The 22,312-nt window shown below is 34.3% G+C and overlaps 3 protein-coding genes and 1 long non-coding RNA gene across 5 annotated transcripts; 1 reads left to right on the top strand and 3 right to left on the bottom strand.

Moving 5' to 3' along the window:
• Positions 1 to 708: 708 nt before the first annotated feature.
• Positions 709 to 4,248, top strand: LOC104878081 (uncharacterized). Its single transcript, XR_785010.3, has 2 exons — positions 709 to 1,124; positions 2,299 to 4,248. It is a non-coding gene; the product is annotated as an uncharacterized LOC104878081 (long non-coding RNA).
• Positions 4,249 to 4,374: 126 nt separating this feature from the next.
• LOC100259561 (calcium-transporting ATPase 12, plasma membrane-type) lies at positions 4,375 to 14,133 on the bottom strand. Its single transcript, XM_002274751.4, has 3 exons — positions 14,020 to 14,133; positions 13,779 to 13,879; positions 4,375 to 9,111 (listed from the first exon to the last, which is right to left on the bottom strand). The coding sequence occupies exon 3, from the start codon at positions 8,039 to 8,041 to the stop codon at positions 4,796 to 4,798; it is 3,246 nt and encodes a 1,081-aa protein (XP_002274787.1). The 5' UTR covers positions 8,042 to 9,111; positions 13,779 to 13,879; positions 14,020 to 14,133; the 3' UTR covers positions 4,375 to 4,795.
• Positions 13,976 to 16,385, bottom strand: LOC132254052 (uncharacterized LOC116803646). Its single transcript, XM_059737792.1, has one exon. The coding sequence runs from the start codon at positions 16,349 to 16,351 to the stop codon at positions 15,725 to 15,727; it is 627 nt and encodes a 208-aa protein (XP_059593775.1). The 5' UTR covers positions 16,352 to 16,385; the 3' UTR covers positions 13,976 to 15,724.
• A 1,841-nt stretch (positions 16,386 to 18,226) lies between these two features.
• LOC100249330 (calmodulin-like protein 8) lies at positions 18,227 to 20,014 on the bottom strand. Of its 2 annotated transcripts, XR_785011.3 has the most exons (5): positions 19,825 to 20,014; positions 19,574 to 19,731; positions 19,170 to 19,247; positions 18,831 to 18,968; positions 18,585 to 18,697 (listed from the first exon to the last, which is right to left on the bottom strand). XR_785011.3 is itself a non-coding variant. In XM_002274812.4 (4 exons), the coding sequence occupies exons 1-4, from the start codon at positions 19,898 to 19,900 to the stop codon at positions 18,560 to 18,562; spliced, it is 450 nt and encodes a 149-aa protein (XP_002274848.1). In that variant the 5' UTR covers positions 19,901 to 20,013; the 3' UTR covers positions 18,227 to 18,559. The 2 variants fall into 2 exon arrangements, 1 of the variants encoding a protein (XP_002274848.1); XM_002274812.4 differs by lacking the exon at positions 18,831 to 18,968 and having other exon boundaries at positions 18,227 to 18,697; positions 19,825 to 20,013.
• Between the last annotated feature and the right edge of the window lie 2,298 nt (positions 20,015 to 22,312).

The following is a 22,312-nucleotide window of genomic DNA, read 5'->3' as shown; positions in this document are numbered from 1 at the left end:
TGGATTAGGTTATTCACACCCAATTTAGGCTCAAGTCACTTAAGTTCACAAAGAGTCCTATATAAACCCATTTAGGGGCTAAAGATTCAAACTTTTGCCTTTGTTTTCCAAAAAGCTACCTATGAGAAACCCTAGTCAATCTCAAGGAAAACTTTTCTTGTGCCTAGACCCATGTCAAGAGAGATTGAGTGGAAGAACAAGGGATATATGAGTGCTACGACATTTTTCAACATCTTCATCAGCTTAGAAATTATTTAGGAACATCCAAATTGTGGGTAAGAGTTTTAACCTTTAGATCTAATATCTATTTTGGTTTTTATAGTTATAATTTTCTACTGCGTTAGATCTAAAACAACTTAAAATAGATGCATGCACGTAAAAGCTCTAAGGTTAGGAAACAAAGCAATCCAAACTCCTTAGCAAAATCAACTTAAGTTAGTAAAAAACTTGAAGGGATTGTAATATCCATTAGAACCAATGAATGCAAGTGTAAGAAGATTGAAAACTTTGACTTTAAAGTCTTAGTGATTAATGAAACCCTCATTTGATTAGAAGATGAGCGAGATTGGACATAGGCGGATTGCTGAACCATTTATAAAAAAAGATTGTTTTTCTCTTTTTTTCTTCTTTATTTTCTTATTCTATTATTTGTTTGTTTTGATATTTTAATCATTCTTTTTCAAAAAAAAATTAATTGAAAAAACAATGGGATTATTGCTTAACTAATCATTTTTCATTATTTTTATCATTTTTAATTGATTTCCATTCTATCCTAGTACCAACTACATAACGGAGAAAGGTGCATCCTAGTTTTAGCCCGAAAAGTGAGAAACGGAGAACATACATTAATTTTGACACGTCAGACGAGGAAACGGAGAAACCAAAACGCAGCGTTGTAAGTTAATTATGAATTGCTTCGAACCGAAGCAATCTGCTGTGCACTTCACCCTCCGGCTTCTCTTCACCTAAAACTTTCGAGTCTCGCGGGACCCAGAGCGTAAAAACGACGCGGTTTTTCGTTCTCTTTGAAATGCAGGGTTTTGGAATCGAAGCTCCTCGGAACCCATCCAAAGCCACAGATTACTGTCTCTTCGATGACGAAATCGTACCAAATGAATTGCTTGGTGAGTCTGTCTTGTTAAAGTTTTCAATTTTCTTTTCTTATCCTTTTTTCTGTTAATTTTGATTATGAGATTCATATTTGTGGATTTTTCCCTGAAATTTTTTATATTTTCACACACATAGAATTAAATCTATTCTTGAATGTATGAGGATGATGGTAATTTGATTCTTTGCTATCTACTAATTTGCTATCCAAAACCCAATTCTTAATACTCGGATTTTGGTGGATCTTGAGTCGCTCGGCCTTTTGCTGTATAAACCCTGGATTCAATTTCCAGTCGATACAGTGATATTGTCAAGTATGACTATGGAGTAGGTTTGAACAAAAAAAAATAAAATAAATAAATAATCAAAAACCGATCAATCCGAAGAAATCGAACAATTCAAGTTGGTTTTTTTTTTTAAATGCGGTTCTTTTAAATGGTGCGCTTCTTAATTTGGATTCTATGACAAATGTGAAGTGAAAATGTATACTATTCTAGAGTATAATGTGATAATACTGATCCTTTGGATTTTATGACAAATATGAAAAGAAAATGTATGGACCAAACTTTGCCCCATGTCGAATTAATGAGACCGATGTTAAGTTGAATCAATTTGGTTCAATAAATGTATCAGTTTTAATTTGTTCCAATTTAATTAAAACCAACCAATTTGGTTTAGTTCTCGGAGTGGATAAAAACTAATGTAAACTGAAGGGTGCCCACCCACAATGTGGAGGTTGTTGATTTAAATTGTTCATGGTTTTGGTAACAATTGTATTAAAGAGAATGAGCTATGATGGCCTGTTCATTGAATTCAAAATGTGAATTTGTTGGATTCTAACGCAATTGAGGCTATAGAAGATTTGAAAGTGTTTTATTCAGTGAAATTGCTATATGTTTAAAGCATGTATTGGGAACTTAGTCTTGTTGAATTCTTTCCTTATTGCTGGGCTGTTTCTTAATATTCTTTTTTCTTGTATTTGTTTGAAATTGATTAGTTTTATGTATACAAACTGGGAACTTGGCATCCCTTTTTTCCAAGAGGGACTAATGTGCTTATGGTTGTGATGGAATGGATATTATATTCTTGAAGTTTTGATAAGGCAAGTACTGTTGTGAATTAGGAACTTTGCTTCAGTATTTATGTGCATTGGTTAATTTCTGCTGTTTACCCTAGATTATTGGTTTGCAGGTGATTGTGGAAGGAAAATCATTACAATAGAGGTCGGATTGCTATTATCCTTCTATTGACTGACTTGCAATTGAGGTTGGATTGCTATTATCCTTCTATTGATTGACAATTGAGTTCATTCGTTTCCTATGCTTGGTCTCAGTTATTTATCTTGTTGATATTCACTATGAACATGATTTGTCAGTTATATCAAGAAATTTGTGTTTGCCATGTTCAAGATTCCCTTTCTAGAGCCAATGCATAGACGTTGTCTTGGGGAGTTGGCTCACTGTTTGATTCAGCTTTCCTGATCATCTGCTTGTGTAGACACTGGATTTAGGTTGTTCACCATATTTCCTTTACAATTTTAATGCATAATGCTATTATACTCATGGTTATAAATGTTTATTTGGTCTGTACTTCTATATAAGCTATTAAAAGTACTCCAATTATGCAGAATTCAATGTGTTCAAGGATGCTATTAAGGGTTTCTGTTTCTACATTTACATTTTTTCCTTGACATTAGTAGTCCAATCATGAAAGGAACCTAGATGATAACAGTAGGATAATCATTAGTTTATGGTCCAGATTCTCTGACTTACACATACATTTCTACTGTCGAGCCACCTGCAATTGGTTTGCTATGATAGTTGTTATTCCTGGAAAAGGGTGTGTAAGTTTCCTATGTCTCTAGGCTCAAGATTGTAGAAAAGCCCATCCTTCCTCTGATTCTAATATGTGATTACAATTTAGTATGATTTTTTTTTATGGGTAAGTTTTTGTCCCAATTGGGACTTGAACCTGGAACCTTCCAAAAACCCTCCCCATCCCTTTACCACTCGAGCTAGGCCTCAAGGGCACAATTTAGTATGATTTATGTTTTTGTCATTCTGAGTTTTATTTTCTTTCTCATCTAAAGCTTTGTTTACATGTGCCCTTTTTTTTTATATAATCTTAAAAATGAACTTGAACCTTGTCTCAAGGTGTAATAGGCTTAAAAGTTTGTACTTATTTTTTGTCATTTAGTTGTTGTTGTTGTTGTTGTCTTTTTTTTTTTCTTTTTTTTTTTTTAAAGAAGGACTTTGACCTCAGTTTCTATGAAAGAGTCATAAAAAATTATATATATGTGGTTTTATAACTATAGAGTGGTTTTACAGAATCTTTTTCATTTAGGGTATCTGGTTTGCATTTTCAAGTTGGGCCCAAAAAAGCACTAGTGAGTAATGAGGAAGGACTTTGACCCCGGTTTCTATGAAACAGCCATAAAAAATTAATATGTTGTGGTTTTTAAAACTATAGAGTGGTTTTATGGTAGCTTTTTCATTTAGGGTATCTGGCTTGATTTTCAGGTTGGGCCCATAAAATCACTAATGAGGCAGGACTTTGACCTCAGTTTATATGAAATATTCATAAAAAGTTGATATACTTATTGGTTTTAAAACTATAAAGTGGTTTTACAATCATTCCCATAGCGTCCTCAGCGCTTTGTCATAAAATGCTACCAAAGGGATGAGTTCAAAAGTCTTCCTGGATCAAGTAATGAAAACTTCCCCTAGTCCCCATGCTGTCAAGTTTGTGATGCAGGAGCACCTAACAGGCTTACCAAAGCAAAGCAGGTCAGTCCTCTTTTTTGATTGATTCTGTTAATATCATTTTTGTTTGCCTATTAACAAAAGGTCTGCTAGTAAGCTTATCTTTATCTCCAGAAATACATCTTTTAATTATCTTTTTGTTTAGTTTGCTGTCTTATGCTTAATTGAGCCTTTATAGATTGTATTTAGGCTCCTGGTCCTTTTAAGTAGCCCTTTGAGAATCATATAATACTTTATTATATTATAATGTGTAAATGTTAGGATTATTAAGTTTAAGGAGTAATCAATGGCTGAGATTGTTAGGTGGCTGTTGCTCTGATATAAATACTCTTGTAATGAATTGTTTTCAGTTTTCAGTCATTGAATAAATCTAAAGAAAGTGTATAGACACTAGACTCTTTTATTAATTCCTAATTTCAGCTATGTCGCAATTCTCTGCTATACCCTCATATTTAATTGCTGGAAGGTTGTTTGTGGATTGTAGATTTCACTCAATGCAGCAGCAGACAGCAAATGTGACCTGTTTTTTAATGTATTTAATGTATAAGCCAAACCATGCATACATCTACAATGAGATAAAACAATACACTATGACTATGATACATCAGAAAAGATAAGAGACCTTAATGCAAGTTTGAGCCTCAAAATATGCTTGCCTACACCCTAACTTAAGTCATAAGACGACCTCATGTTTTCATGCTCTATCAAGTTTTAGTTGTTCCATGCACAGGTTGGTGGGTATATCTCAATGCTCCTCTGTTAAATACCAATCCTTCAGGTCCATTCATGCCCAGTGCATGAGCAAAGTTATGCCTCTTTTTAGTGGCCAAAGCTTCATAATCTGGATGAATGCAGTACTCCATCCAGATTATGAAGCTTTGGCCACTAAAAGTAGGCCTAGCATTGCTTGCGTCATGCTCAGAGCCTCACCTTTTCACACAGCCCCTTCCAAGACTGGAGAAAGAGAGATATGATAGGTGTAGAATCCTTCCGAATGCTTGTCCTGCCCACTTGATGTAACTGAGGAATGGTGTGTCTGAAACAGGTATGAACTTCACAATCCAACCAATTGGCCATGATACAGCTGCAATTGCAATGCAAATTGCCCATTGCAACCCATTCAAATTCACTGTATCTGCAAATTTCTTTAGGAACTCCACCATCACAACCTGAAGAACAATTGTAAATCCCACAATCCCAAGAAACAACTTGTTCTTGTGAATGCCCTTGAATACGTTCTGCTTCTCCAACTTCCTTGCATTGAACTCATTAAAAACTTGGCAAAGGACAAAAGTGTTGAAAATTAGAGTATCATTCACCTTCTCATCCACATTAAAGATGGACTCACCCTTGAACTGTAAGGTCAAGAGGACGGCTATTTGGTATAGAGCTTGAGCCAGAAGGTTCCTCCACATAACATTGGTTATGAGGGGTTCAGTGCGACCAACGGGTGGTCTCTGCATCAGTTCATTGGTGGGCCGATCTGTAGCAAGAGCCAAAGCTCCCAATGTGTCCATAATTAGGTTTACCCACAACAGTTGAACAGCTGTGAGGGGAACTTCGCCTGCAGAAACTGCTGAAATAAAGTTAATCACAAGAGCCGCAACATTCACGGTGAGTTGAAATTGGATGAATTTCTGGATATTGTTGTAAACACATCGACCCCACCTCAACACCGTGGCAACAGAAGTGAAATTGTCATCCAAGATAACAATATCCGAACTCTCCTTGGCCACCTCAGTACCTTGAATGCCCATGGAGAGTCCTATATCAGCTTCCTTTAAAGCAGGTGCATCATTTGTGCCATCCCCTGTAACTGCAACCACCTCACCTTTTTGCTTCAAGCACTGTACCATCAAAAGCTTGTCAAAGGGTGAGGACCTTGCCATCACACGAATTTTATCAATCTTCTGCATTCTCTCTTCGTGGGTGTAGTTTCGGAATTCGACCCCTTCTACCACTGCTCCCTTATGTTCTGTATCATCAGACCCAAGTATCCCACATTCTGTGGCTATAGCTTTAGCTGTGAAAACATTGTCCCCCGTGATCATTTTGATTTCCACTCCTGCAGATTTACAAATTTCCACGGCTCTCTTGACCCCTGGCCGACATGGGTCCTTGAGCCCAACTATACCTAGCAAGGTTAATCCGTTTTCATTTAGCTTTTGGTGGGCCCTCCCATCATCATTGTATTCTATTTCCGCTTCTGAAATTTGCTTATAAGCAAAAGCAATGCACCGCAGGCTACTAGCTGCCATGCCTTGAATTATTTTCTCTAATTGCATCCTTGAATCTTCATCCATAGACTTTATAGTCCCACTAGTCTCGTAGTAATTTGAACACATTTGTAGTACCATCTCAGCAGCTCCTTTCCAGTGCACATGGATGGTATTATCGGCATTCTTCCTCATTGAAACCCCACTTCTTTTCTTTTCAGAATTGAAAGTTTCAACGTGGAGGATGCTATAAGTTTGCTTCAATTGCTCCACATCCATGCCCAATTCCTGGACAGCCCAAGAGAGAATTGCTTTCTCAGTTGGACTACCAGAAAACTCAAAGACAGCTCCTGAAGCAGGTCTGTAAACGCTACCCGTTGTATTTAACCCGACTCCTTGACGGAACAATTCAAGAATGCATGGAGTAATTGCATTAGAAGGAATTTCTCCCATCTCCTCTTGGCCAAGCCAAAACTTGGTCACTTTCATCTGATTCATTGTCAAGGTGCCCGTTTTATCGGTACAAATAATAGTAGCTGAGCCCATTGTTTCACAGGCTGAAAGTTTCCTAACCATTGCGTGATCAGCCATCATTCTTTTCATAGAGTAAGCTAGTGTGAGGGTTACAGCTAATGGCAAACCCTCAGGAATAGCCACTACAATAATGGTAACTGCAGCTGCTACAATATTCACAACTGAATTCAACACATCATTTATGTCTTTATCGCTACCATTATATTCCCTTTGCCCATTCTCATCTTTCGTATGCCCCGTAAAGTAACGTATTAATAAGACTACAAGAACTAGGAAAGCAACTGCAAGACCAACCTTTCCGATAGATGAGGTTAATTTGTCGAGCCTTGCTTGTAATGGGGTTCGTTCATTAGTATCACGCGATATTGAACTCATCATCTCACCCCATGCAGTGTTCATCCCCACTGACGTCACGAGCATTCGAGCATATCCATCTGCCACCTTTGAACCAGAAAACAGGAATGGGTTCCTCTCACGATCAACTTCCACATGGTCGCTCTCTCCTGTCATGCTCGACTCATCCACTTCCATGGAATGCCCTTCTAAGAACAGTCCATCAGCTGGTATTTGATCTCCAATATTTAGAAAGACCACATCTCCAACTACAATATCGAAAATAGAGATTTCTTGTCTTCTTCCATCTCTTGCAACATCAATTTTTATATTGTTACTAATCTTGGATAACTTGTCGAATTGTCTCTCCTGTCTGAAATTACTAAGTGCAGCTACAGAGATAACAAGGAAGACAGCCACAAATATACTTCCACCCTCGTACCAACCTTCCTGTGGTCCATGTTCTTTGATGCCGAAGCCAAGAGAAAGTGCAGCACAGACCAGCAATATGAGAATTGTGGTATCCTTGAAAGCATCCACAACAAAATAGAAGAGCCCTTTTGGGGGTGGCTTGTAATAAGTGTTGGAACCAAACTTGTCTCGTCTCCTGCGAACATCATCCTCGTTTCCCAGGATTCCATGCTGAGGGTCGATCAAAAGAGTGGCTGCGACACCTTCTACTCCTCCAAAACCCCGAAGAGCAATCAGGTCTTTCTCCTTCACCATCTCTGTAAGCTTTGTATTGATGTCAGGTAACGCATGGTTAGAGACTAAGTCAGGTGAGTGAGGTTTAGGGACTAAGTCGGGTAAATCAGGGTTAGGGACAACGTCGCTTTGATCATCATGATGATAGGAAGTGGGTGGCTGGATATCAACAGTTAAATGAGAGTGCAGTAAAGCAGTACTGGTGGCCTTTCGCCTCATTACATTCTGTTTGGAGAGAGAAAGCAGGACCCGGAAAGAGCAGATGGCAACATAGGCAACCCGCCACCTCTTTTGGGCTTTGGTGAATGTGGCAGCGCTCACATTGAGGATGATTGTGCCACAATCATAATGCGGAAAATAGCTGCCTGTGATTGTGGTGGACATGGTTTTGAAGAGGAAGAGAAAGGAGCGGAGGGATAGGTGATAGAGGAAGGTGGGTGGAGAAAAATAAGTTAGGTTGACTGAAAGAATTTCATTCTGATTGCTAAGCCCGTGCCTGCTTCTTATAAGCCACAACTTAGGCGGTGAGGAAGCTTGGTGGTAGATTCCCACTTCGTAACAACTGGGTATAGGCTAGCCTGGTGTGAATCCCAATCTACCAACCCAATTAACTTGTCACAGTCTTTTTGACAGAGAATCCGTGCCTACCCTCAAATAAATTAGCTCCCGCATGCCAGCTTTCTACCGTCCATATCCTAAATTGATTACTCACACCCCAATCAACATTGAAATAGTTTGTCTGAATCAAGGGTGTTTGCATAAGTTAGTTTTAGTCGGCAAGTAACTGGCTCTCCCCAAAACATGGGAGACGCGGTTTCCCCTTGTGCCGACTTACGTCGGTTATACATATATAATGAGTCATGAAAACAACCTATTGCAGTATCACTGTACCACTTTTAAGCCTGTGGTAAAACATATCCTCTTGCCTTTACCCTCATAATAATAGTCCTTTTCGCTTTTGATATATCTTTATTTAACAGTTCAAATTAAGTCATATATCTCAGCGCCTCAATTTTAAAGTTCATGTGATACTGATTCAATATCTTAGAATATTTACACCCGTGTTCACAACTTTACCCAAAGGCTTTTTTTGACTCGTGTGCTGCAAGACACATTGCCTCGTTTTTCTTGTTCCTCGGGCGAAAGATTAAAAAATGGGTAAATAGAGATTTCAATGTCTTAGCATGTGGCAAGGGGAGTTGAACGTCTGTGTGTCCGTACGCGCCCCCTGGTCTAGACCGTCCGGCCAACGTTGCGTCAGTGGCGGGGCCATTTTAAATGGCGGAAAGCATCAAATCGCGGGCATGCGACGACGACTATAAGGACAGAGTCTTCCTCGCATGGCGCCACATGGTTTTTTAAACCAAATTTGATTGTTTTTAGTTTCAAGTGTCGTGTTCCGCACTTCATATAGGGAATAGGACAAGGAAAGACTCCACGCCCCGTCAATGCTCCTTTAGTGCCCACGTTCCCCCACGTTACCGCCGGCGAGGAAAGCAACAACAAAGAAAAAGATGCGAGGTTTAAGGTAAAAAAATAGAAATAAAAATAAGGCATGAAACAACGAAACCGTTACCCTTTGATCATTTATAATTGGGTACTGAAAAAAAAATCAGTATTATGAAAAGCGCCGATTGCCCCTCATTTCAAAACATCTACAAATAAGATCTTTTACGAGCTATAAAATAAATTGGACCCAATAAAAAGCTTCAAAGTATCATAAATCAGTCAATGATTTGGCTTCTTGGGTCCATTTTCTAGGCACGTATTTAAGGACAAATGGAAAAGACATTTCACAGACATAGACAAAGACAAAAGGACATAAAGTTAATTGCAGGGAGGAAAATACGTGGTGGTTTGATGCACAACTGGAAAAGATAAAAAGTCTATTTCTGTCTGACAATTAAATTAATGATTCATATCAGCTATGAAACTTCCGAGTAACTGCCTCAATTGATATACAACGATTTCGGCCCAAACACGTCATTTTCCCACCACCCGGTCAAACAAGTAACCTTTTGTTTACAAATCAAAATTTTGCTACTACCGGGTGTTTGATTGAGACTACTATTTTTCATCGTTGTTGCTGAAGACTTGGTCTTAAAAAAATCATATGAAGTCGGTGGATAACTTTTGATTTTTTTAGCTTTAATTTTAAAATAATTTATTATTTTATGCTCTAGAAAATCAAGTCTTCGCTTTTTATTTCAACAAAATCATAAAATCAATCCCATAGACATAAAATTTCTTGTTATATTATTAATTATTTAAATAGATATTTTGCATACCATTTAATAATTTAATGACAAAATCATCTCTTTAACTAATTTTAATTATATTTGATTTTCTTTATATACTTTTTATATAAAAAAAAAGTCATTTTCTTTAAATTATATTCAGTTTAGAGAAAGTATTAAAAAAAATATTAAGAAATGCAATTTTTTCATACTTGATTTCACTAAAAAAAAAATACGAAAAAACATATATATAATATAATTAAAATTTTATATAATTAAAAAAAAATAAGTAAAATAAATTTATATATATATATATATATATATATATATATATATATATATATATAAATAATTTATTAATTTTAAATCTAATTTTTTATTAATCTTATTTTTTTCTTTCCTCCTACTTTCTTTTATTTTCTTTCTCCCACCTTTTTCCTAACCAAACATAATCTATCTTCTCTCTTTTTCCTTCCTTATACTCTCTGAAACCAAACATAATCTTAAAGTCAGGCATCTCCCGCGATAGTCAAACTAATGCACTAATGCTTTAACTAAATTTCTAAAGTTTTGGTAAACAGCCAACCACCACTGCACACGGAATTTCGCTTAAATCATACTGTTTTCAGACTCAAACCTCTGTGATTTCAAACAATAGTTCCAACTTCCAATGGGAAAATACTTCACGTCAGAATCCACGAAAAAACGGGGAGTGAGGTAGAATAAGATTGATACTTGCTGGAGTTTCTTTGATGGGGGATAATGGCCTTTGACTATTGGGAAGATGATGATGTAGTGGTGGGCTGGAAGGATCACGATGGAATTTTCTACTCTTTTCAAGCTCCACGATCTGTCTGTAATCGGCCTCTACTCCTAATCCATTATCAACTCTTTTTTTTATACAACTTGCGTCGTGTTTTTTGGGTTGTTTGGAAAAGTGGTTCCAAATCCATTGGAGCGTAGGATTTGAAACCTGAAAGCGATTGTGTAAGTGGATAGGATTAAAGAGAGATGATGAATGGAATGAACACTTGAACGAGTCTTCAAGTGTTTTTGGTCAGCCAAGGGCATTTAAAGATCAGTCCTACCTCATGAATCTTTTTCACCCCTTGATTTGTGTCTATCTGCGATGATTGAGAATTTAAACTTGAGGGAAAAAAAAATTAATAATTAAAATCAATAAATTATTTTATATACTTTTTAAAAAATATTTCACTTATTTTACTTTATGATTAAATAATTTTTTAATACATAAATTTTTAACTAATTTTAATTATATATACATAATTTTTTAATATAAAACCAAATATGTAAATACTATTTTCTTTAACATTTGTTTTTTCTTTTCATAACATTTGTCATAAACCGCACATAGCCTCAAGGTATGAGGTTGTTCAAGATCAAGAATGAAAATATCGATAATCATATATCGATACTTCGATTTCGAATATATATGAACGAATATTTTAACAAAAATATTGATGGATCTAAAATTGATAAAAAAAAATCATGGAAATGTAAAAAAAAAAAAACATATATATATAAAACCTCTTAAAAATAAAATTAGAAGTATAATAAACATTTTAAAATTGTTATATATATATTATAATTTATCATATTTGATAGTAATATCGTGCACATCTATAAAAAAAAACATGAATTTTATAGATGTACTTATTATTAGATTACATCAAATATATATTCCACAATAATATTGTGATATTTGATTATAATATATCTAATTTTATAATATATTTATTATAAAAATTATGATTTATTTAATTTAACTGTATTAAATGATATAAAATAACAGATGATATATGTAAATATTTTTTAACATTTAATTAATATATTAATAATATTAAAAACACTATAATGAAAATTATCGTGACAATGTTTAGGGAATTTGTGTTGGGTTAGGTTCGGTGTGATCCCGCCCCCGAAATATTGAGAAATATTGGCGATTTGAAAAATCACCTTTTCATGCCTCCCGATATATCACATATCGGGGATATATCATGATATTTACCGAAATTTTCGTCCTTATTCAAGACAACCATGATTTTGGGGGCGACAGATGAAGATGTGTGACATGCCCCAAACTTACGCGTTAGGTCAAAGTTTGTGTTAGGCCTCGTGCCAAACATATTGACTTTGGGTTGGCCAAAACTTGGCCCAACCCACCAAATACTGTGGATGTAAAGCCCGTAACCAACAACCCCATGTTGAAAGTTGAAACCCAACATTTCTAGAGAGAGATTTTGACAAAGAGTGCAGGCATTCAATATGTTGACCCTTAAACACCTGTTGAAGAGGTTTCCAAGCCAGCTAACCAAGTAATCAATCTCCGACTGGGTTTGGACTCATTGGAATGCTACTCCTTAACCAAAGCCTCATCCTAAGTAAACTAAAAGTAAAAGTCCGTCTGGGAGAGTGATTTGAAAAGAAGCTAAAAGCATAATGCTTGATACCTCTTTCTTACAAAATACAATCAATTAATAAGTTATTCTTCCAAAACTAAAGCTATCCAAACAAAAGTGATACTAATAAAATTCTACACATAAAATTACTTTAACCACAATCACTCCCAAACAAGCTCGTTTATCAATCCGGAACAGCAAACAAGTTATTTTCAGATAACATATTTTAATTATTTTCACTTATATTTACTTGTTTTAGGAGGACTGTTTAGAAAAATAATTATTCAAATACAAAGAATAATTTAAAAATAAAATAAAGTTTTACATATAAAAGTTATTTTTTAAAGCATATTTGAAAACATAGAAAACATGTTAAAAATATTTCAACTTCCCAAACATACTTTTATTCTATAAAATATCAAAAACCAATTTTCAAAAACTGTTTTTTAAAATAATTATTTTTTAAATCAACTCTCAATATACAAGTGAATACGGTTAAAAGGTTTTATCTAAAAATACTTTGATTTTAAGAACAAAAAATTATTTTTTATTTTTTGGTTATTAAATGTGTTTTCCTATTTTTTTTGTTTTGGAAACATAAAACTATCCATAAAAAATAAAAAAATAAAAAATAAAAAATAGTTGCTAAATAGGAACTTAGATTCTAATGCACCTCTGCCCAAGTTCAACCAAAAAAATATAGGTGTTGGATAAAACTTTCAAAAACACTTATAAAAAAATCAGTTTTTAAAAACCGTTAGTAAAAATCATTTTTATTTATTTTCAAGAATAAGAATGTGTTTGACAATGATTTTAAGAAACGTTTCTAATATTAGAAACGCTTCTTAGAATCACTACCAAACAGGCTCTAAAATTATATATGATAGTGATTTTAAAAAGTGTTACTAATATTTCTAATACTTGAAAAAATTTGAAGCACTTCATAGAATGACTGTCAAACAGACTTTGAAATTAGGTTTGAAAAATACTATACAATTGTACGATGTAAAAGTTGTTTGCCTATTTTTCATGTTACCAATTGTTTCTCAAAATTTTCTACACAAAATGGATAAAAATAAATAACTGAACAACTGAAAGCACCTTGAATTCGTTCTAAAAAGCCATCCCTGTTATCAGAGCAGATTTTCAAAATAACCGTTTTCAATCCAAAATTTGTCAATTGTGTTTTTGAAATTAGAAAACTGTTTTATATTCTAAAGAAAGGAACACAGTTTTTAAGAACAGTTCCAAATCACCCATATTCTCATATTTCTCTTTTATCAATTGTATGTCATCAAATTTGACTAAAGGAATGCAACCCTAAAAGAATGCCTATTTGGTTAGAAGACACATACAAAATTTCAATGATAGGCTCTCAAAATAAAAAATAAGCACCAAACTCAAGTAAGCAATACTAAAATTAATGAAAGGTCTACAGCATAAATTGTAAGAGAGAAATCATACCTTACATCCTCTTCCAACATTCTAGCAATCTGTCATCCTTCCTCAAGCTGATCTCAGTCCAAAAATTCACCAATCTTCAAGGCCTCAAACCAGCCACAACCCTAAAAGAATGCCTATTTGGTTAGAACATACAAAATTTCAATGATAGGCTCTCAAAATAAAAAATAAGCACCAAACTCAAGAAAGCAATACTAAAATTAATGGAAAGCCTATAGCATAAATTGTAGGAGAGAAATCATACCTTACATTCTCTTCCAACATTCTAGCAATCTATCATCCTTCCTCAAGCTGATCTCAGTCCAAAAATTCACCAATCTTCAAGGATCAAACCAGCCACAAATTCATTATTTCCAACTCCTTAAGCCAAGAAATGGCAAGCTCTACCTCATCCCAAGGAGTCCCACAATGCTATACTAATGGGGTTTTGCCAAATTTCTATATTTAAGATTCTATCAAAGGGATGGAGCTGTTCAAACTGCATATCCAGTCATCCAATATCGATAAGTCTGGTTGTTTTCTTTTCTATTTTGATGCTAATTTCAGAAGAAAACTTCATGAAAGATGCCAAAAACTTCAACACCTCTGAGTTTAAGAGACCAACAAGCCCTAGTTCATCAATTCTTCAAGCATAAAACCAGCTTTGAAACCATTCTCATGAACTGATTCTTGTACCAGACAACCCAAATGCCAAATCCATGTCTTCCTCAACATTCTTTCAACCCAAATTTTAATAGTTTGAACCCATTGCAAAATTACATATGCCCCACTTCTCAATACTTCAGACCTTGACCCATTGCCATTGATCCCATTGGAAGAATTCTCAGCATTCAAAGTATTAGTATTACAGCCTACCAAATCACTTCCTCTATGATTTGTCACCCCAACCATACATTTCCAAGAATCCCACTTAAAAATAAATCTCACAATCTATCAAACAAAACCCAATAATCAACTATGAAATCCCTTTCTTCATCACCTTCCTTTCACTCACCCATCCACAATGCCCCCAAACCAGCCAAAGCAATCATTCTTCTCCACTTCTTGACCCCAAAAAAATAAAGGAACAAGAAAGAAAGAAAAAAAAAACCAATGCCACAGAACCCATTAGAGGAATTCTCAGCATTCACAGCACTAGTATCACAGCCAACTACTAGATCACTTCCTCTATAATTTGTCACCTCAACCATGCAGTTCCAAGAACCCCACTTAAAACTAAACCTCATAATCCCATCCAACAAAACCCAATAATCAACTATGAAATCCCTTTCTTCATCACCTTCCTTTCACTCACCTATCCTCAATACCCCCAAACCAGCCAAAGCAATCATTCTTCTCCACTTCTTGACCCCAAAAAAATAAAGGAACGAGAAAGAAAGAAAAAAAACCCAATGCCACAGAACCCATTAGACACAGCACCAGTATAACAGCCAACTAAATCATTTCCTCTATAATTTGCCACCCCAACCATACAGTTCCAACAACCCCACTTAAAACTAAACCTCATAATCCCATCCAACAAAACCCAATAATCAACTATGAAATCCCTTTCTTCATCACCTTCCTTTCACTCACCAATCCCCAATGCCCCCCAACCAGCTAAAAGGAATCATTCTTTTCTACTCCTTGAACACACCCGCCCCCACCCCCTTCTCAGCTTTCACAGCCTACTAAATCACTTCCTCTATAATTTTTCATTCCAACTGTACCAGTCCTTAAAACCCAGTAATGAACTCTGAAATCCCCTTTCTTCATCACCTTCTTTTCATTCACCAATCCCCAATGCCCCCAAACCAGCTGAAAGAAATCATTCTTCTCTACTTCTTGACCCCCACAAAAAACCAAAAAATGAAAAATATCAAATGCCACAGAACCCATGTTCCATTACCAACAATTCACCTCAAACAAAAATCCAAAACGCCACAAAACCCTTGTTCTTTCCCAACAATTCACCTCAAACACAAGGAATTTTCAACATTTTGAGTATCCAGTAAATCACTTCCCCTGTAGTTGGTCTCTCCAAGTTTGCATTTCGACAAAACCCAAGACCCCAAATTCTCCAATCCAATTGAATTTCTTCTCCCACCCATGGAAGCCCAAAAAATCAACTCCACTGCTTCCCTCTTCTTCTTCCTCGTCAAATCCCTCCCATTCACCGCAATTCTCGCATCTCTGAACGGACCCAAACACTTGTCCTTAGCAAACTTCACACACTTCTCCTTGGAAGCCGCAACACAGGCCGCCATTTCACGCTCTTCGCACTCTTCCCTCTCCGCCAGGCTCGGAGGGCTTCGGCCAATCAGAGCCCACCACCAGGGCGGTCCACACTTGCTCGATGCGCTGACGGCACACCCGATCCTTGCTCCGGCCTCGCACTGCTCGATGATTTTGGATTCGCAGGCTTTGAAGGCGGATCTCCAGGCTCGAGAGTCTCGGAATGCAAGAACGAACGGACCTGCCGATGGGTCGTCGGACGGACTGGCCGGAACCGGTCCGCGGAGCAAGGGAACCGGGCAGTCGAAGGGGGTTATGGTAGCGGATGGTGAGTAATCTGAGAGGTCTGTTGGAGTCGTCATTTTTGTGAATTTTACGGCTTTCAGTTCACATGGAAGGGAATCTCTTTGAGGGAGATTTGGGCTTTTGTGGGCCGGATTTGGGCCTATTTGGGCCAAGATTCTTGGGCTAGGGTAAGACGAGGGTTGTCTAATGGGAAGGTTTATCTTTTATTCTATGCAAGTGAAAAAGAATTTAACTAAATTATTTTTTATTTAATTATACATGTAATTGGGTGGGGTAGAGAAATATCCAAACCCGACTCACATCCAAAAAAATATATATATATTTTCATACTTATCCTTAACTAGTTTATACTTTTCTTATTTTTCAAACTTGTCCAACTCGGTACACCCCCAAAAAAATATCTATCTCATTGTCACCACATAGTTGAATTGAGACGCTTGATAAAAGTCTCTAATTTATTAAAACTCTTATGCTGATATATACTAATTTGAGAATAACCAGCAATATTCATGTTTTTTATATAACATTATGAATTTCCGATGATATTGACTTTTACACATTCATTCTTTTTTTTTTTAGAAAAAAGAGTAATGAAATTGATAAATCGTTTAATAAGATTTATTTTGATCCAAAACCCTCCAATATTCTAATTGATGGTTTCAATCCTAATGTGAATTTCAATCCTAACCGTAGTATGATCCCATGTGAATCTTTATTTATGGTCCTTTTACCCATTTTTATCATAGACAAGTTAATGACACTTTGAAAATGGTTGAATTTAATTTATATAACTACGAAATTTTATAATTATAACACATTAGCATAAGTTATGATCCAATTAGTTGGACTTGAGGCATATTTTTTGTTCAATGGTGGATTGATTATTAGTCAACAACTTGAATTGGTTCCTAATTTTCATTAATATATTAATTAATTTTTATTAGATATACATACATTACTATGTAACATTCTTCTTATTTGAGTAATAGATTCTGTTGAATAAGCTCTCTAAAATGGCTGTATAAAAAACTATAGAATATTTTTTATTAAAAAAAAAAAGGTAAATTGAGATGGAATAAAATAATCAAATAGTAGATTTAACTTTTTAAAATGGGCATGATGGATGGAAGTAATGATAAATTTGGGGATGTCATCACCTACCCTACATGGGCTTCCAATTACAAGCCTTTCCAATGTGAAAACAATACTAGTGATGAGTCCCTTTTTTCTTCACCATTACATATCCTCATCCCCACTCTAGTGCAAGGACCAAAGAATCTCAATACATCTCCAACCATTACTTTATTCAAAGTCATTATTTTTCTCTTTTAAAAATTGAAAATTGAAAAATCTAGCTTTTGGACATTTATTTCAAGTCTCATGTTAAAATCAAATCAAACCAAGCATTCAACTAGTTGAAATTATAGAAAGAATTGAACCATTTGATTTGATTCAATTTAATAACAATAACTTACCTAATCCGTTAGCTTTAATTTGGTTCATTTTATTCAAGTTGAATCCAAAAGGCCTATATTAAATATTGTAGTCTACAAAACTTAAATGATATTATTTTAATAAGTTGTTTTAGAGCTTTATTTAAATCATATTATTGCAACTTATTTCAAATTATATTATTATAACCGTATGATGAGAGAAAGAAAATTGTAAAAGGGTCCAGAGATTCAAATCCATATTTATTTTTCATCTTAATTTAGATCAAAACTCCATCTAAAATAGAAGAAGTACATCAAATTAATAATGAAACATATGTATATGTAATTTTTGATTTGGTTCAATTTTGTTTATTATCAGTTTTTTAAACCGAAACCTAATACTCAACCAATTTAGCTTGAATTTATATTTAAAAATCAAAATTATTAAAAAATATTTACAATTTGGCGGACTTGGCAAATCAAAATCTTAATTCATGGTAAAAGGGCAAAAGCAATTTATCATTTCATTTATTAGATAACATTCTTTTCGGTCAACACAAGAAACCCATTAGGGCACATGCCACCATTGTCAAGCATTAATTAATGTAGCCAGTCAAAGAAAAATCCCATTGTATTTTTGAGATCCCACCTAACCCTCATAATCTTCTAGTTTGTCAAATTGGGCGCTTTCACAATGAGGACACAATTTTACAAATAGAAGTACTTTCCCTAGAAGAAAAGTTTGTTTTAGAAGAAGCTTTGAGAGATGATAAAATACATAAGCGAGAGAGAGAGAGAGAGAGAGAGAGAGAGAGAGATTAATATTAAATATTAATTGAAAGTCATCATCATCTTTGCAAACTCCTCATAGCTGACTTGACCATCACCATCCATATCAGCCTCTCTGATCATTTGTTCTGCCTCTTCATCTGTTAGTCTCTCCCCCAAATTTATCATCACATTTCTCAGCTGTACATCAAAAGAAAATATGATCATTCCATTTTGAAACTTGGTCATTTTCCAAGAAAACTTTTTTTAGGAGTAATGTTGTAAAGTAGTTGAAGCAGGTGAGTTCACAAGAAGAAAAAAAAAAAAAGTGTACCCTTTGAATGAAATCATATCATGTTGTTCAAAGATGCAGAAAATGGAGCCACCATCTAGAATGATGCTGAAAAGCTATTTTCAAAGAGCTTAATTTTCAATACCCTCTCTCTCTCTCTTGTTTGTGATTGTCCCACATCTGCATGTGGAGAAATACTTTGATTTATAGATAAATAAATCATGTGGTAAAGTTAAAAGTCATGATTTCCTGCTAAATAAGACTTTAATGTAATATTGAGTGATCAACTTTTTCAAAAGTTTAAATTATTAGGATTTAAAATTACAATATATATCATATATTCTTAACAATTTTCAAAAACAAAAATAAGATGGAATTTACCTCGATGGCGGATATGTATCCATCTTGATCCCGATCAAATACTTTGAAAGCCTCTTTTATTTCCTCGGCAACATTTTCCTATGAAAATTCACATTTTCATGATTAACCTCTCAAAAAAAAAAATGGTGCATACTAAAACAAATTATAATGCCTCATTTGATGATTGTTATGGAAAATAGTACTTTTCATTTCTTTACATCGAAAATGATTTTCTAACTCAAAAAACATATTTGACAAACTTCTAACAAAAACCATTTTTTGAGAATTTATTTTTGAAGATAAGTTATTTTTACTTTTTAGGCCCTGAATAAAGTATTATTCTTGAAAACATTGAAGAACTCTTTTGAAGAAGAACAGTTTCTAAGGAGACCCTAACCCTAATTCTGTTATATGTGGTTAATCACCTTCATTTTTCTTGCCATAATATTCAAGAACTCAGCAAAGTCTATACTCCTATTTCCATCAGCATCAACCTCACTTATCATATCCTGAACTTCTTCTTGTGTTGGATGCCCATCCAAAGATTGGATCACAGTTGCCAGTTCTTCCACTGTAATTGAACCTACACATAGAAAGTTTTAGCTCCAATCCTTAATGAAAATGTTGTGAAACTCAACATGAAGTTGATGAGAGAGAGAGAGAGAGAGAACTCTACCATCTGAGTCTTTGTCAATCAGACAAAAGGCTTCCCGGAACTGAACAATCTGGTCTTCTGTCAGTGCATTCGCCATTGATGGGCACCTCTGGTTTCCAAGACTACCTTCAAATATAAAATGGAGGAGTCTCTTGTTTGCAGAGCAGATTAGAGAGGAGTTGGGCAATGAGGGGGAGGAAAACAAAGCTAGATTTTATAGAGTTTGAGCCAGTTTCATGCAGATGATCAAGTGGGTTGTTAATTAGTAAAAAAAAAAAAAAATTAACACTTTGTCAAACACGCTTGAGAAAATTTAGATTCAAAGTAATTGGTCAAAATCAACTCTTGGACTAAGAAATTTCAATGACATTATTATCAGTCTTCCCTCAGACCTCGAGCAAAGTCAAACAGGTATGACTATATACTCCTTTTCTTTTTCTTTTTTTGGGGGTATTTGATTTTGTTGAAGGTTTTACTTAAATACTCTCACCTACCATCAGCCCCATCATTATTATTTCTTTATGTTCATTCAAAGGAATGGTCCCATGTTTGAAAAGGAGCATATGATTGGGGGAAAAGCTCATGGAGTCATGGGTGTATCTCCATGGCAGCAACTAAACCAAGCTTGAAGATTAATGGGGAGCATCAAGTGTATCGCTTTGAGAAAAGACCTAGTCTCCTCTGCCTAGCCAGGTCATGGTCTATTGATGTGTCTGGCTTTTCCCCTCCAAGTTAAGTCAATGCTAGCTGCGTTATTGTGTTGCTAGAGGCATTCAAGTGGTAAATTAAAAATTGTATATTTGATCCCATATGATTGATGATATTCTTTTTTAATATATGTTTAAAAAATATCTTTGAATATACAGTTAGGTCCTAAGAATAACTCAAAGTTTCAAAACAGTTTAGATGAGTTTCTATTAATTCTATATTAATTTTATGTCTTAGAAAAAGGGTTAGAATAATTGGCAAAGTGTCATGTACATGCACCAATTTAGAAATTTCTTACTTCTCCTCGAACCAAATACATAAAGGTAATGTTAAAGGAGGACGTTCTCTTTCTTGGTCCTTCTATACTAGTTAAGGGTCTCTTAATCCTCTAACGCCCCTAATAAAAATAGATCAAGTTATCTCGTAATGTTATGAACCCTTTTAATAGGTGGACAACCTAACTCTTGGAACGTGTTATAACCCTAGATGATGCAAAACCTACATTAAAATTTCGAACCATTCAATCAACAAGAGCTCTTATGGAAAAATAGTATGTTATTTTTAGAGTAGCTTTTACTCGTTTAAATATTACCCATTTACATGACACCGTTAAAGTAATAAGGTCAGCTTTTGTGTCTATAAAAAAAAGTGTTGCACGAAAATTTTGTATTCACGTTATTTTATTTTTACCTTAATCACACTTTTTTATATATGTTCAGGTCATATGATTTATACTAATCATATTTTTCATATTCTTCATATTTTATTCAAAATTTTCATATCTTTGATCATATTCTAACTTTAAATGTTTTTGAAATAAAAAGTGTTTTTCTGATATCAACAATTGATCATGAAAATAAGCACTCAATTTATGATAATTTCATCTTATGCTATTAGATATTACATAGAATGTTATTTTAAGTTTTCATGAATTCTCTCTAGTTTTCTTGACTACTAAGATCGGAAGATAACGGGGAGAGAGAGAGGATGACCATTCACCTCCATTCAAAGACCTTTTCCAACCATTACCTTAGTCTTCCAAGTTATTAACATATGGAAAGAAGTCTCATGTTTCTAATCCCCATTCCATTCAACCAAATGGGCATCGTGTCTTTTATGAGCTCTCATTTTCATGGTCAAGTTAATGCTTAAAAAAAAGACTAGACAAAAGCCAAAATTTTAAATAAAAAATTGGGAGAATTTGATTCAAAGTTGCCAAAAGCTTATATTGGACATATACCCACGCATCTTTCAAATTAAAAACATGTGAGAAACTTATATCTATTTAATGACTATTTTTTAGAATAATTTTATATTTTTCAGAGTAAAAAATTATAAAAATTAGGAAAATGTTTAATAACAAAAAAAATATTTTCTATTTTATGTATTTAATAACAAATAATAAGGTGTTTTCAGATAACATTTTTTAATTATTATTTTTTATTTATATTTTTAGACTGTTTTAAAAAATAATTATATAAATATGTAAAATAATTAAAAATAAAATACTAAATATAAAAATTATTTTTAAAAATAAGTTAAAAACATTTTAAGTTTTTAAACATACTTTTTTCTAAAGAATAATTTTCAAAAACTATTTTTCAAAGCTATTTTAAAAAACATTTCCCAAACAGACCACTTCGCTAGGGAAGTATTTTAAAAAATGGTTAAACAAAATGGTTTTTTATAATAATTTTTAAAAATTATTCTTTAATGTTTTATAAAATAAAAATCTATTTATAAACTTAAAATATTTTTAAGTTATTTTTTTTATATTTTTAATATTTTAAAAATAAATTTG

The sequence above is a fragment of the Vitis vinifera genome, chromosome 7 (assembly GCF_030704535.1).
Source record: "Vitis vinifera cultivar Pinot Noir 40024 chromosome 7, ASM3070453v1".
Lineage (NCBI taxonomy): Eukaryota > Viridiplantae > Streptophyta > Magnoliopsida > Vitales > Vitaceae > Vitis > Vitis vinifera.
Note: the sequence above shows the minus strand (reverse complement) of the source record. Positions and strands in the feature narration are given on the sequence as shown.

Coding starts and splice junctions, on each gene's coding strand:
- LOC100259561 (XM_002274751.4), bottom strand. CDS start 8,041: ATGTCCACCACAATCACAGGCAGCTATTTTCCGCATTATGATTGTGGC.
- LOC132254052 (XM_059737792.1), bottom strand. CDS start 16,351: ATGACGACTCCAACAGACCTCTCAGATTACTCACCATCCGCTACCATA.
- LOC100249330 (XM_002274812.4), bottom strand. CDS start 19,900: ATGGCGAATGCACTGACAGAAGACCAGATTGTTCAGTTCCGGGAAGCC. Junction 19,732..19,824: donor GATTGACAAAGACTCAGATG/GTAGAGTTCTCT, acceptor TTCTATGTGTAG/GTTCAATTACAGTGGAAGAA. Junction 19,248..19,573: donor TTATGGCAAGAAAAATGAAG/GTGATTAACCAC, acceptor GAATTTTCATAG/GAAAATGTTGCCGAGGAAAT.